This window comes from Vanessa tameamea, chromosome 18, assembly GCF_037043105.1.
Source record: "Vanessa tameamea isolate UH-Manoa-2023 chromosome 18, ilVanTame1 primary haplotype, whole genome shotgun sequence".
Lineage (NCBI taxonomy): Eukaryota > Metazoa > Arthropoda > Insecta > Lepidoptera > Nymphalidae > Vanessa > Vanessa tameamea.
The window spans coordinates 8,870,325-8,885,602 of NC_087326.1; the positions used below are offsets into that span (position 1 = coordinate 8,870,325).

The 15,278-nt window shown below is 34.4% G+C and overlaps 2 protein-coding genes across 10 annotated transcripts in view; one reads left to right on the forward strand and one right to left on the reverse strand.

Annotated features, from left to right (window-relative positions):
- Trpm (Transient receptor potential cation channel, subfamily M) overlaps window positions 1–15,278 on the reverse strand; it is a 265,036-nt gene that overhangs the window by 48,873 nt on the left and 200,885 nt on the right. For all 9 annotated transcript variants that reach the window (XM_064217803.1, XM_064217804.1, XM_026635934.2 and 6 more), the window contains 4 exons: window positions 15,095–15,251; window positions 14,743–14,956; window positions 11,769–11,928; window positions 634–770 (listed from right to left, as the gene is read on the reverse strand). In XM_064217803.1, the coding sequence (XP_064073873.1) occupies window positions 634–770; window positions 11,769–11,928; window positions 14,743–14,956; window positions 15,095–15,251 (668 nt within the window). The remainder of the gene's footprint in view (window positions 1–633; window positions 771–11,768; window positions 11,929–14,742; window positions 14,957–15,094; window positions 15,252–15,278) is intronic.
- LOC113397773 (uncharacterized) lies at window positions 163–7,986 on the forward strand. The gene is made up of 3 exons (XM_026636231.2): window positions 163–576; window positions 4,251–4,446; window positions 7,800–7,986. The coding sequence occupies exons 1-3, from the start codon at window positions 190–192 to the stop codon at window positions 7,955–7,957; spliced, it is 741 nt and encodes a 246-aa protein (XP_026492016.1). The 5' UTR covers window positions 163–189; the 3' UTR covers window positions 7,958–7,986.

Genomic DNA, 15,278 nt, shown 5'->3' on the forward strand with positions numbered 1-15,278 from the left:
AACAAAATGAGCGCCTCGACTCGAGATCAAAGCGTATAGAAATTACGAGCATTGAATCGAGCGAGACCGGTATAATGTTGGCAAGGAATACATCGCACAGCGAGAAAGGGAGCCCGGCGGGTAGAGACGGGGGGGACGCCCAACACGTCCAGTGACCTGCGCGACGCGCCGCTCGCCGTACGCAACGAAATGGCGCAGAGCAGCAACGTCGTATTCCCGCGTAAATTGCTAAAGAAATTCATCTTGATGTACAGAGAATTAAACTGTTTATGGGATAGGAAATGTCTCACGTATAAACATAAGAAGAAACGACACGATGCTGTAACGAAATTGACTGAGTTGGTACAGAAATACGATTCATCGGCTACCAGAGTCCATGTTTTGAGAAAAATCGAGAGTCTACGGGCGTGTGTGCGACGGGAGTATAAAAAGATACAAGACAGTCGGTTACAGGCGACGAGCCCGGATGAGGTTTATACACCTCACCTGTGGTACTATGATATGCTTTCGTTCGTATTCGGCGAAGAAGAGAGCAACATAAAAGAAAAGCAAGAATCACCTGACCCAGTAATTTCGGTAAAAATCTTTAATATCATTTTTAGACTTAGATTAAAACTAATATTATATACTCACAAGGGTGCAACTTTTGTGCCGCAATGTACTTCTCCAACTTCCGTCGCAAAACAATTTCAGCGCCGTACCGACCGACGGAGCCGTTGTCTACGAGTAGGAAGTAAGCATGCCGGTTATTCAGAACAGCTAGCTTTGATCTGGAACAATTACCGTTATTAAACAATTACTTCGAACATATAATTTCGCTTTAACGTCGTGAGCTTATAAAATATATCGAATGATCAACTTTATGCAGCGTTAGCTACATAGTTGATTAAATTACACGATATTACACGGTGGACCGATTACACGACAATAGCATTGTTGTGTTCCGGTTTGAAGGGTGAGTGAGCAAGCATATAGGCACAAGGGATATAAGATCTTGGTTACCGAGGTTGGTGGCGATGTAAGGAATGGTTAATATATATATTACAGCGCCAACGTCTATAGGTGATATGGGTCTCTTACCATCTTGCCATCAGGTGATAAGACCGTCAGCATGTACAAGACTCTGAAGTAGTAATAAATAAAAACGACCATACATCCTGCGGCTGGGATTGTATCGGCGATGTTAGCTATGGGTCTGATACTGCCACCCAAGTGCAATAACAGTGATAGATTTATATTCCGATGTTTGATTGATCGATCAAAGGTGGGAAGAGATTGTTGTTTAACCCATACGCTCGTCCTTTAACCGACTTCATAAAATTAAAAACAAAAGGCTTTCTTCGTTTTTCTTATTATTGATGCATTACGATATATTCATATAGTTAGTAGTTTTCGATCGCGGCTTAGTCGTATTAGGTCATAGGTTTAAGGTATAAAAAAGCATATGTCCTTGCTTCACATAACATTTCATCAAATTATATTCAATGGTTTAGGCGTGACCAGACAGACAGGGAGAGTTACTTTATAATATAAATATATAGATTTATATTATATTGTAAATGTCATATACTAGTAGCTAATAAAATATTTATTTTCAAATAGATATAACACATAATATTATCTATTTGTATCTATTCTATGTGATAGATAATTCGGTGTTGGTAATCTGTATATTATTATTGTCGATTTAGAATCTTTATCGAAACAGCAATGAGCATATCCTCCGTTTAATTTAGATGACTGATAAGGCTAGTAATAAATTCCCCAACACACTTATAATGTCTTCGGTGAGAAAAATACAAGTTATCATTATTTAAATCGAATATGCTGCATGCTGATGCTAAAGCAGGGTGACCTTTTTTTTTTAAATTACAAGTCGTAACTGAGCAAATTTTGCTTCGAGTTTGCCACACAATATGCTTATATACCTCGTTTACAACAGATTCCATCCGAATATATTTTAGTGAAAATATATTTTTTATTAGAGTGAGCCGGTATCATTGCAGATATTCTACGTGATACAGAAACGAGAAGGAAGAAATATCTTGGTGGTAGGGCTTTGTGCAAGCCCGTTTGGGTTGGTACCACACATCTGACATTTTTCCGCCAAAAAGTAATACTGTTGTGTTCCTAAGGATGGCGGCACATTGTCGACTTAAGGAATTGATATTTCCTACAGCAACAATGTAGCTATGGACGGAGGTGACCCATAGCCCTATCCGCTTATTGACATAAAATATAGCTTTGTAGATTTCATCGTTAACCCATTATCTATAGAGTAAGGACTGGCTTAATAGTTTGTGCGCAGCCAGTTGTCAAGAAGGGGGCAACTTATCACCAAGGGCCGTGAGCTAAATAAATAAAAATAAAACTCGACACCGTATGAATGATACTAGTTTAATATCGTTTCCATTATAAATATTGAAATACGTTACGAATATTTTCGCAGTTCACATATGATATTTATATACTGAACGCACGACGACGTGTTTACTAAATTACACAAGAGGCTCGTCATTGAAAATTTTTACAACTATTAAAAATGTTCGTATTAAGATAATCTCATTTTCAATATCCGTTAAACTCACGCGGGTCATTAATTTTTAGATAAATCATAAAAGCGTTTCGTGTCGCAAAATCTCGAGCAAAATTGCTTTCAGTTTCGCGGTATAAAAAAGCAATCTATATGTTGATAGGTTTTACATACAAAACGCTTAATTTCAGCAATAGTGTTATAATCATTTCGTTTAGAATTTTTTATAGGTATAATATCGTTTCTAAATTTATTAGATTTGTACGGGTTTATCGCGTGCGCATATTGAAAGCATAATTTCTTTATCACAAAAGAAACTTCGATATGAATTTAGTATGCTTTGTTCATCTAGTTCTCCGGTCCTGTTGATTTGTGTTCAATGCGAAAATGAGAAATAAAAACCTAAAAAAATATATTATTAAACCTTTTTAAAAGTAGAATGTCGTTTCTTTAAACTAATTAAAAATTGGGCTAATACATAAATATTCTTAAGGATAATATTGCATAGGATATAAAATGATATTAATGGTGATGCCCTGACCGATATCAGTCACGACGGCTAATCTCAATTGAGAATAGCCGTCGTTAAATAAACAGGACATATTGTAGTACACGAGTGTGTAAGAAAACACAGGTGCACTCTCGATACCCACACTCTGACAATCCATATGTGCAGCCTATAAATTTCCCACTGTTGGGCTAAGACCTCCTCTCCCTTTGAGGAGAAGGTTAGGAGCATATTCCACCACGCTGCTCCAATGAGGGTTGGTGGATTCACATGTGGCAGAATTTCGTTGAAATTAGACACATACAGGTTTCCTAACGATGTTTTTCCTTCACCGCAGAATTATGAACTCAAATTAAGCACATGAAAATTCGGTGGTGCTTGCCTGGGTTTGAACCCGCAATCATCGGTTAAGATGTACACGTTCTAACCACTGGGCCATCTCGGCTCAGTTGAAGTCAGTCTGAAGTTCTCAGATTTTCACTATTACAGTATGAATGTATAATATACATATAAACCTTTATCTTGAATCAGCGTTGCGTACTTTAGAAGATCTAAGCGTATAGACGGCGGGAAGAGACTTTGTTCTATACTATGTAAAGATTGTAAGCAATGACAAAAAATGACTCCATACCTTCTCCTCAACGGGAGAGGAGGCCTTAGCCCAGCAGTGGGAAATTTACAGGCTGATTATGTTATGTTATTATGAGAACTTCAAATTTCCTAACAGAATAAATTATCTTTTTCTTTTTTTGTATGATACCGGTAGGCGGACGGTCAAATGGGCCACCTGATGGTAAGTGGTCACCAGCGCCCATAGACAATGACGCTGTAAGAAATATTAACCATTCCTTACATCACCAATGAGCCACCAACTACTAAGATGTTACGTCTTTTGTGTCTGTAGTTATATTGGCTCACTCGCTCTTCAAACCGGAACACAACAATACTGAGTACTGCTGTTTGGCGGTAGAATACCTGATGAGTGGGTGGTACCTACCCAGACTGGCTTGCACAAAGCCCTACCACCAAGTCGTTCTTCAATCTAAAAATCATATGTTCACCCTTATTGTGACCGTGTGAAGTTAGGACAGGTAGCTGGTATTCAATATAACAAACAATAGCGACTAGGCGATCCTTTCATTCTCATAACTTTGGCTGATAAAATTAACATTTCCAAAATAAAACAACTTTAATACTATTGCTTTCTAGGAATCAGAAGATGAAAACGAAACAAGGGAATCGGATGAAACGTTCCAGCCGCCGATAGTGAACTATTCTGATTACACAGTGACCACAAACTTGATGGAAGGCGGCAATGTTTCGCCCATTCCGAAACAGTTTGCATTCGAAGAGGATAAATCTAAAAGGCATTGCACGGAGGTTGATGACGAATACGACGCGATTGGTGAGTTTAGACACAATTGGAAAACAATTAATCAGGATTGGTTATTTATTTAGTTCATTAGTCGTGATCCAATAGGCCATCTGATGTTTAATAGATATGTTTGCATTTCAAGTGAAATTAAATATATTTAATAATAATAATAATAATAAAACACTTTATTTTAAATAAAATGAAATAAAAAAAACAACGTTATAAAATTTTCAGCACTTAAAGAGCTGTATTAAGAGAGGGTCTTATTGTGAACAATGCAATTTCGTGGAGGTAGGGCTTTGTACAAACCCGCCTGTATAGTACCAATCACTTATCAGATATCCTACCGCCAACCAACAATACTGAGGACTGTTATGTTCCGGTTTGAAGGATGAGTGAGCCAGTGTAACTATGGACACAAGGGACATAACATATTAGCTATCAAGGCGCATACGCAATGAACAATGGGGAATATTTCCTACAGCGCCAATGTTTATGAGCGTGACCACATAACATCAGGTATATCACAAAAAAACAACTTGAGAATATATATGCGAGAAATATTTCCCCAATAAACATATAATAAGGTATATAGAAAAACTATCTATATATACGAGTACTTATAATAATAAAAATTATTATGTATAAAAGCACACACACATTCAAACTAAAGTATAATGAGTTTATATATATTATACTAGTAGTTAGTAGTTACTTCATATGAAATTTAATTAAATTCAGACAGACAGAGTCACTTTCTCATTTATAATATTAGTATAAATTAAATAGAGGCTAAGCTAATATGTTCTATGTACTTTATAAATATGATCGAAACTTGAGCAAGTTGTACGCCCTGAAGCATTGTAAACATTTGTGTGTAAATATAACTTTTATTGCAATTTATTTGCTCTCTAGACGTCGATCTTTATTCTGACTTCGGTATCAATACCAATCCATACTGGCGCCTATAGCAACAGTAACCTCTTAACCATCACAAGCGAAACCATCTTTGCCCAGCAGTGGGATATAAGCGGGCTATTTATATTATAAATTGTGTTCTCATCTAAAATTCATTACATTTTTAATGGGAATGGTACGATCGTATCTAGAACGTATCAAATACAAAAATAAATAAACAGTGACCAAAATTTATTGAAAAAAAAAACAATCCAAAAAGTATTTATTCAGGCAATAAGTAATTGTAATGCTTCTCCTTACAACCTTTGTTATAAACGTTGATTAGCAGTTGTTCAGTGAAACAGTTATTTATCTCACCTACCATTACTGAATTGACATTTGAAAGAAGGAGACAGAGTATTACCGTTATATTCATCCAAACAAAAGTTATTATAAGTAAGAACACTAAAAATTTGAATCATAAATGTTGTATAAATGAATAGAAATGATACAAATCCAGTATCAAAACATCGCAACTGCTTTAACTGGCAATTGACAAGCCGTAATCAGAATTGTTTCGATTGAAAATTTTTATCAAAGCGGATTACGAGATTTAACGTTTATGATGTCAACAAGCTCTTGGATTAAGGGCTCTTTAGATGTTTATCATCGTTTAAATTCTCATTTCGACCAACGGGGCTTGAAATTAATAAAGCCTATAATTTCTCGGTGTATGTTTTTAATAATAACATTAATTATCCTTGTTTGTGTTAATACGTACTTAAAATACTTAAGAGTTGATATTTGGTTATACGGCTTTGTGGAATCCCGTCTGGATAGGCACCACAAATTTCTATAGGCAGTACAGAAATACTCGGTATTCTGGTTTGAAGGCTGAGTGAGTTAGTTTAACTACAGGCACAAGGTACTTAACATCTTAGTTCCCAAGGTTGGCGCATTGGAGTTTTAAATAATGGTTAATATTTTCTTACGGCGCCAATGTCTACGGATGGTGGGCCAAAATCCCCTTAAATTGAAATACAATGAACAATGGAGCTTGAAAAAGTCACGAATTTAAGCCAGGAGAGCACATCAGAGTTATACGATTATATGTACATACTCGTATTTGTCATTATAATTCATCCCGTACTTGCTAGCGAAGCTACTTACTACTGAAAGTAACTGAGTTTATTGCTAAACATTCTCTGTAGAATCTACATTCCGAACGGTTGCTAATTTTACATTTAATAACTATTTTATAAAATGACGACTAAATCTGCTTGTAAATTTAATAAAGTATATTTCGATTTATATTTTTTGAAATATCTTGTTCAAGCATGCAAGTTAGATATAACCAATCTGCAGTAAAGTAGAGTGGTGGTGTATGTCAAAATTTATATCTTTAACATTTACGGGCTGTTAATTTATATATATATCCTTCACTCGCACACATACAAACACACACATAGACATGATCTCTTCAAAATATGTGAACGTCCATCCGTAACAAAAAAATAAAAATTCAAATTTAGAACAATCAGACAGATTAATATGATATAAATGAATTATGAAAAGAATTATATTTTAAATATGTTAGTAATTAAAAAACTAGCATTCAATTAATACTTTTCGTTTCACTCCATCGTAATCTATCTTTAAAATTACACGGTAGTTTTCACGTTGAAAAATTTTCCCATCACGTTTCATATTTCCTACCTAATACCGTTTGTTCTCCGTGAGAATGCATAAGTAAACGATGATGAACTACCGAGCTAACGAAGGATACATGAGCGAATAAAGATTATATTTAAAATATAAATAGCCTATTCCAATGGAAGTATGAAAAGAGATAATCAAACCTTAGATTTACGTATTCCATGCGATTTACTAATAAATCAGCTATATTGTGCACTGCCAAGAGTTTATGATCAATATATCTTTATTTATAAAAATACAACACTAATACACTTAACTACTTTTTTCCACTTTAATTTTACTTCCAAAATTTCGATAACAGTTTCGTCGACGTCCAAAACGCAATTTTTTCGCAAATCCATAGTGAATATCATAGATTAATTAAGATCTAGCAACCAATTACATCGCTTCAATTTGCTGTCAAGTGTTGTTTATTTTTTCCCTGTTATGGTTGGAATAGAGTATATATGTATGTTACTGTAAAAGCTCGAACTAAGGTAAATCTTAAGATTTTTCTGTAAAACCTAAGATTTATTGATATGAGTTGGTAAATGTAAGTATTTATTATAGAGGGACGACTTTTTCGGACTTTTACCATTCCAACCTAACCTAACCGAACATGTAAATCCTAAGATTTACCAAGTGAATGATGGTAAAAATTCGAATCCCAAAGTTTTATGGACATTCACCATTCATAATCGGTAAATCTTAGGTTTTACTGGAAAATCTTAAGATTTACCGTAGTTCGAGCTTTTACAGTAACATAATAGAAAAAATTTGTTTACTTTTAGGCATAAATGTTGCAGCGAAACTACGCGGTCTGCCTTCGAACATGAGGATATTAGCAGAGAAGTTGATTAACGACGTTTTGTACCAGGCGCAAATGAATGGTCTCAACTCTACCACTGTTATTGCAACGCCGGACCCGTTTAAACAGGACGTGTTATAATCTACTCGTACATATATACTTCAAACTTTCGTTATATATTGTAAATTTCATAAATTATATTCTATAGATTTCAACTACGATTGATAGAGAAGTAGATTTTTATTTATATATTACGTTTAATATATATAGTTTAACTTCCATGTCCATAATTGATTTTATTGTTAATTTTTAATTTGTTTTCACTTTGTACGTATTAGGTAATAGACGCAATAAAATAAATGATTAACGTCTAAAAATAATTACATGACAATGTTAATAGAATATAAAGACTGTATGAATATCGTTCGTGTTTTATTTTAATCGATTCCAGATGATAGCTGGTAACGAGCCGAGATAGCTTAGGGCAGGGTAGGCGAACCACTGGCATGCGTGCCATTGGTGGCACGCGACACAATATTTTGGGCACGTCGCCGATCATAAAATATGTGTAAAAAATGTGTTAAGTATTTTATGGTTGCAGTTCGATTGGTTGGATATTGAAGAATTTGAATTGCAGCTGATTGATTTCCAATCTAGTTCAATATGGATTCAAAAATTGATTAAAACAAGAAAAGAGTTGGAATTAATTGAAACCGAAAGATTGATAAGTAATTTAAGTAAAAATGCTAATAACAAAATTCTATAAACATGGAGTGGGTTACTCATGCTATTATAACAATGTTTTCATCTATGCCAGCAAGTAATTTTTTTCAAAGATGAATAACATTAAAAACTCGGTTAGAAACCGTTTAATAGATGAATCCAGTTCAGTATGCATTTTGCTAAAAGTAACATCTTACAACTCTAACATAAATTATTTGTCATCTAACCTGCATCAACAGAAGTCGCACTAATTTTACAGTAATTTAATTTATGCATGTTTTTAAAAACATTCCAAAATGTACCTTTATTGTTTATTTTATTTAATAAAGAGTTTTGATAGTATTTATTATTGTTATTTTCATAATCAGAAATTCAAAATTATTCGATGGCACGTCAACCCGTTAAACATTCTTTAGAAAAAATAGCACGTTGATGTATAAAGATTCGCCTACCCTGGCTTAGAGGATACACGTTACATACGAACTTTAACCAATGAACTTCAGCCGAGCACGACTTAGACTTTGATGTGCCAAATAGGGGAAAATTCTTAAAGAAAGTATAATTAAACTAATATATACGTACATAACCACCACAATAATCGCTTTACTCTATTTTTTAATTTATAAATTATTATTTATAAACAAGACACTATTATATAGTTATAATAATAAATAAATAATAAATATCGGACAACATCACATACATTACTCTGATCCCAATGTAAGTAGCTAAAGCACTTGTGATATGGAAAATCAGAAGTAACGACGGTATCACATACACCCAGACCTAAGGCAACATAGAAGACTAATGAACTTTTTCTACATCGACTCGGCCGGGAATCGAACCGGATTGGCGAACCCATGAAAACCGGTGTACACACTACTCGACCACGAAGGTCGTCATTCATGTGTTTGTTTTACTATTTTATATCTCTCCATCATTTCTTTTATTTTTTTTAATAATTAATAAAATAATCACGTTCTTATGTAGTTATAGTAATATAATATACAATGTAAGGATCATCCTAGTTTAGAGGCCAGGATATCATTGAATATACGTATGTCATCCAAGTTATTTATTGTTACGAACGGGGATCCATTTAGCTCTCTTTAGCTGGTATAAATCTTTTTAGAAAAACAATTAAAAAAAAATTGATTTCTAATTTGAATTAAACATTCCATCGTTCCATCGACTGTTATATATGTTATATTTTCTGTTTCTCATCACTAGCCCGTCTGTCAAAAAGATCAAGCTAACTTGAACAAGGTATAAGTATATTTAAAAATATTCTTTAAGTACTTTTGAAAGTATATACGAAAACATACATACGATATAAGAAACGAATCATTTCCAAAGTTGAGTTCAGTAAAGTAGTCAAGTGAAATATGTAGTCATTAGTTGCAACCAGTCTTACAAAGTATGTGAACTCAGCGCACTCGATCGACTTGCGAAGATGAAATCTTAAATATTTACGATCGCTTCGAATCGTTTTGAAACGAGCTCTGAAAAGAAAAAAAATTACCGAAACAAAAACTGACTACATCTCATTAAGTCTTCTAATCTTACATTAGCAGCCTGTTATTTCCCACTGCTGGGCTAAGGCCTCCTCTCCCTTTGAGGAGAAGGTTTGGAGCATATTCCACCACGCTGTTCCAATGCGGGTTGGTGGATACACATGTGAATTGAATTTAGTTGAAATTAGACACATGCAGGTTTCCTGACGATGTTTTCCTTCACCGTCGATCACGAGATGAATTATAAACATAAATTAAGCACATGAAATTTAGTAACATCTCGCCTTATTGCCTCCCCTGGTGACAGGAGGGCTGGTTCGTTTTTAGCCCAGAGGATCGGAATTGCGATCCAACGGGGAAATGCTGCTGGCATTCGTGCCACCATTCCACGCGGACAAGATTTATATATATAGAGTTTGATGAAGTTGTGTCCAAATAAGCGTAATTTTGCAATTAAAACTAGTTAAAACGTTCAAATTTATATATAATATTTTTTTAAAAAGTATTATGTATTCGTTTGGCGTTTTACGTTTTCGAATTTAATCTCTTTAACAACCAAAACGAGAGCTGTATCAATGTGCTACACGAAATTGCCTTGTGGTTTAATTGAACGCACCTGTCGGTACTCTAGATAACTAGCAATTGCACTTCATTTTAATGAAAATACATTATCAATGAAGAAATTCTCATCAAACAATATTTCAACAATTTATCTGATAATTGTTTTATATTTCGTATTAACTTTAATTACTCCTTTGTATGACGTCATTAAATCTATTTTTATAATCAATATATTTTCGTATGAGATTTACTCAGGGCCGGATTACAAATTAGGTGATATAGGCTGGAATCCCCGTATCGGTTAGAGATCTCTCGTCAAAAAATAATATAAAAACCTTATTTGTGTAGAGTGCTAGTATACTTTCGTTTTATAGTAAATAAAACATCATAATTTTAAATAAAGAAAATAAATAAATATTGGAAGTTAAAAATGGTTAAGTATCAAGCGTTGCTGCGGAGAACTTACTTCAATTTGTGTTTTTTTTGTATGTTTTGAGTTTATGTTTTGTGCCTTTGCTTACATGTTTTTTTTTAAATACAAAAAAATCATATTAGAAAATTGTTTTTGGTCGATGCACCCTTTAAGCCTAGATCTATCAATGTACGTACATAGACATATTTATATCATACATATATGCAATGAACATAATTAAATATACAAACGCTTTTCGAAAGTTTTCTCTATCAAATTACCAAATGTCAAATATAATTAATATTTAAAGATATAAAATGTAGCCTTAAAATTTTGTTTTCTTAATTCATAGGTATGTATGTAAATATTTTGTTATCACAATGGAATTTTTCAAATATCATAAACACGTACATATTAATTCACTGTAAAAAAAAACAGTTTTTATTTACCAACCCAAAAGGAAAATATAAACATTTTGTTATAACCATATAGAAGACTTAAAAAAAAAATCTTCACATTAATTAATACGCAAGCATATTAATATAGAATATATGAATTTTTAACTTATTTCGTAACAAATATAAGAACGTCCGCATGTTTTTTTAAATAGGAATCGATTATCGTTTTCACAGGAAAAGTGTATCGACTTGGAGTTGGAGCGAAGCTGGAGTCATATTCGAAAGCCCTACAGCGTAATAAGTGTTACATATAATAAATATGGTAAGATATCTGAAACATTTACCTTGGCGACGCTATCGCATGATATGGCGCGTCCCGACCCTTTCCTATGAGCTCGTTGGCGCCCTCCACGATGCCCCATGGTGCTATTCCTATACTGACGACTCGACCCGCTCGTTGAGAACGCTCCAACTGTAGCGCGTCTCCAACTTGACGCGTCACACCTGTTAAAATTATAGAGGACTTTAAGTAACAGCGCAGTAACTTCATTCATTTGCCCATATCTTTTTTAAAGCCAAGTTTTAAATGTCTCCTAGGGTCAGGCGGTTTTAGACTATTATACTAAGTTAATGATTCACGAAGATCTGATGTTATTACATTAACAGCCTGTAAATTTCCCACTGCTGTGCTAACCTCTTCCTTTGAGGAGAAGGTTTGGAGCATATTCTACCACGCTGCTCCAATGCGGGTTGGTGGATACACATGTCGCAGAATTTTCGTTGAAATTAGACACATGCAGGTTTCCTCGCGATGTTTTCCTTGACCGCCGAGCACGAGATGAATTATAAACACAGATTAAGCACATGAAAATTCAGTGGTGCTTGCCTGGGTTTGAACCCGTAATCATCGGTTAAGATGCACGCGTTCTAACCACTGGGCCATCCGCTCATGATGCTATTGATGGATGCTTTTATTAAAAAAGTGCCCCTTAAGCAGCACTTACCCACGACGAGTTGAAATTTTTAATTTTTTTTATCGTTAAAATTTTATCGTACGACGGTGATTAATGGCACGATAAATTTACTGTGAATGTTACGCTGTGATCGATGATTCTGCGACTTTGTTATATCTATGACGACATTCGATTTAGAGTGATTTGTATTTTTTTAGTATTCAGAAATGAATAAAACACGCATATACTTTAATGTAATACTCTATTATTAATTCTGTTTCCATTTTATTAAATCGTTTCGCGTATTAATAATTTCTATTTATACGTGGATAAGTCAATTAAGAATAGACTGGGCTATTGTTGTCATTGGTCTGATAAAGGTCGTGAATTGAATTAAGTTAGCACGTAGAACTACGAACCATCTCGTTGCTTGGAGGTAAAGGCCGCAGTAGACCAGCATAACAGAATAAGTCTAAAACCCTTTAGAATTTTTTCTAATATTGCTGACGCCAAGGTCCTCTTTTTAATCTTTCAAGAAAGAAAAAGTACTCCAGAGTTTAGAAACTGACTGTATTTACATTTCCAACCATCGACAAATATTATTTACAATCAGATTGATTCCCTTTCCATCGGTTTTTTATAATGAATGTAATAATGACCGCCTCGTTGATATGTAAGGCCACAGATCCTGAGGTTCAGGGTTAAAACCACAGGTGAGGCCAATAAAAGTTTATGGATTTTTGGATAAGTGGGAATTTGGAAGTGTGTACACTTTGCCTCGGAAATCACATAAAGGCGTTGCTCCTGCATCTGAATTCTCTGAACTCTCTCTCATCTCTCTCTGTTCATCTCTCGTCACGGATCAATAGAGAGCGCACCTGGATTTTGCACGACAATATGTCCTGCGTAAGGCTGGTCTCCAATGAGATTGGCCACCAAACCGAAGTCGTTTATAATTAGTAAAAATAATGTGAAAATATAGAGTAGACTTGTTTGGTTTGTGCACACGTAGTGCACAAGAGTGCACAATTTCTGAGTTAATTTTCACAGCGACCGAAAACCTTCAGGAGGACATCACCATATAGAATATAATGCTAGAATACTCATTACGAAAAAGACAGCTACATTAATCGTTAATTAAGCTTGGCGACTCGCAGCATACGAAAACGAAGATATAAAACTTGGCACTGTTCAGCGTTTCAAGCGCCAAGTTTGCCTGATAAAAGAAGTGATTACATTTTGACTCCTTAACAGGAAATTATTTTTTTAAGTAGAAACTATTACTTGTTGAACAAAGTAGCGTAACATATATTCATTGAGAGTTTATCTATGCAACAAATATTATAGATTAATTCACTCACGAATTGTGCGTGCATTAGCATGTGTAAGTGACGCTTGTGCCTACAAGATTTCTTAGTGTGCGTGAGACAACTTAAGAGTATAGACAGCAAAAAAATGCAAATTAAAATATGTTTGTTAAGTGTATTTCATTAAAAAAAAAAAATTCAACGTAAAACCAATCAAACCAATAGAAGATAAATTTCAAATTCAAATTTAAGCTTGAATTGTCTTGACATCATTTTTCTAGATCAAGATAATCAGTGGTGTTCGTGAAAATGTTATATTTTGGATTTGAAATCTTCACTTCTTATACTATTGGAATATTTGAGATATAATTATGAAACCATGAACTATATACTAAGTATCCTATCGTATGTTCGTTTGACCCGCATACATTTGAGTACATTCGTTCCCTAAATACGAACATAGTTTGCCAGAATATTTGAATAAACGTTATTGGTAAACTTATCGCGGGCAATTATGCTACGTTTGAGGAGAAGGGGGAGGTGGTTAAGCCAGATATTAGCGATAAAAATTTGCCACTATTCCAGACTACAGTCTATTTCTGTGCCAAATTTTATACAGATCCGTTAAACCGCTAGGGCGCGATTGAGTAACAAACATCCATTATATTTGTAAGATAAATTTTTCAAGATTATTATTAACCGGAACAGAAATTCTTAAAACTAGCACATACATTTCTGCTCCGCCCCCGTGAGTTTTAGCTTATCCTTATATAGTCTAAAGCATTGGTTATCTAGATAAAGATCGTTCAAACAAACAAAAAAATCTACAGCTGTATAAAAATTACAAGTAGTAATTTATGATTATTATCGAATAAAACTGTCGGCAGACGTTGTCTGTCATGTATTAAACAATAAAACCTTCTCCAAAAGACGCTTCATCTTCTTATGTAAATTTTATCTATATTGGTTTAGTCAGTTTTTTTTTTAGGAAATATAATAACCTTCTCTTCATTTATTAATAAAGATTATTTTCAAAAGTTATCATCGTATAAATATACCTGTATTGGTCCCTCCTGTAAATATCCAAGCTCCAGTAGTCTTCGCAGCCTTCAGCAATCCTTTTCTGAGTACTTTCTTGAGCTTAGGCTGAAGATCGAAGTTAGCTTTTCCACCTTGTATAGTTATGAGAAGCTTCGGTCTGTCAAGAGCCCATTCTCTCGTCAACAATTGGACTATCAAGTCTGGCCGAGTGTCGTGGGATAGTCGCACATACTGAACATAAAAATATTCAATTAATCGACATCAAAATAAGTATAATTTATTTAAATAGTCATAATATAGATAACAATCTGTTATTAAATTTGAATTCAATAAAACATTTTTATCATATCTATTGGAATCATAATATACCTGTGCTTTGGTCGGATGCGGCCCTCCCTGAAACTCAACGGTACCATACGCATCAGTTGGAGCAGCCTGGGTGTGCCGTGTTGGTACCCAGGCTTCGCCGGGTCCAGCTGTTTGAATGTTCGCTCCATGAGCAGTCTTACTGAGACCGCACCAACAGCTGTTGATACAAAATAAGAATATAATT

Bases quoted from the DNA above. Each gene is read 5' to 3' on its own strand.
- LOC113397773 (XM_026636231.2), top strand. From the start codon at position 190: ATGGCGCAGAGCAGCAACGTCGTATTCCCGCGTAAATTGCTAAAGAAA. The intron at 577-4,250 runs GTAAAAATCTTT...ATTGCTTTCTAG, and splicing joins CACCTGACCCAGTAATTTCG to GAATCAGAAGATGAAAACGA. The intron at 4,447-7,799 runs GTGAGTTTAGAC...GTTTACTTTTAG, and splicing joins TGACGAATACGACGCGATTG to GCATAAATGTTGCAGCGAAA.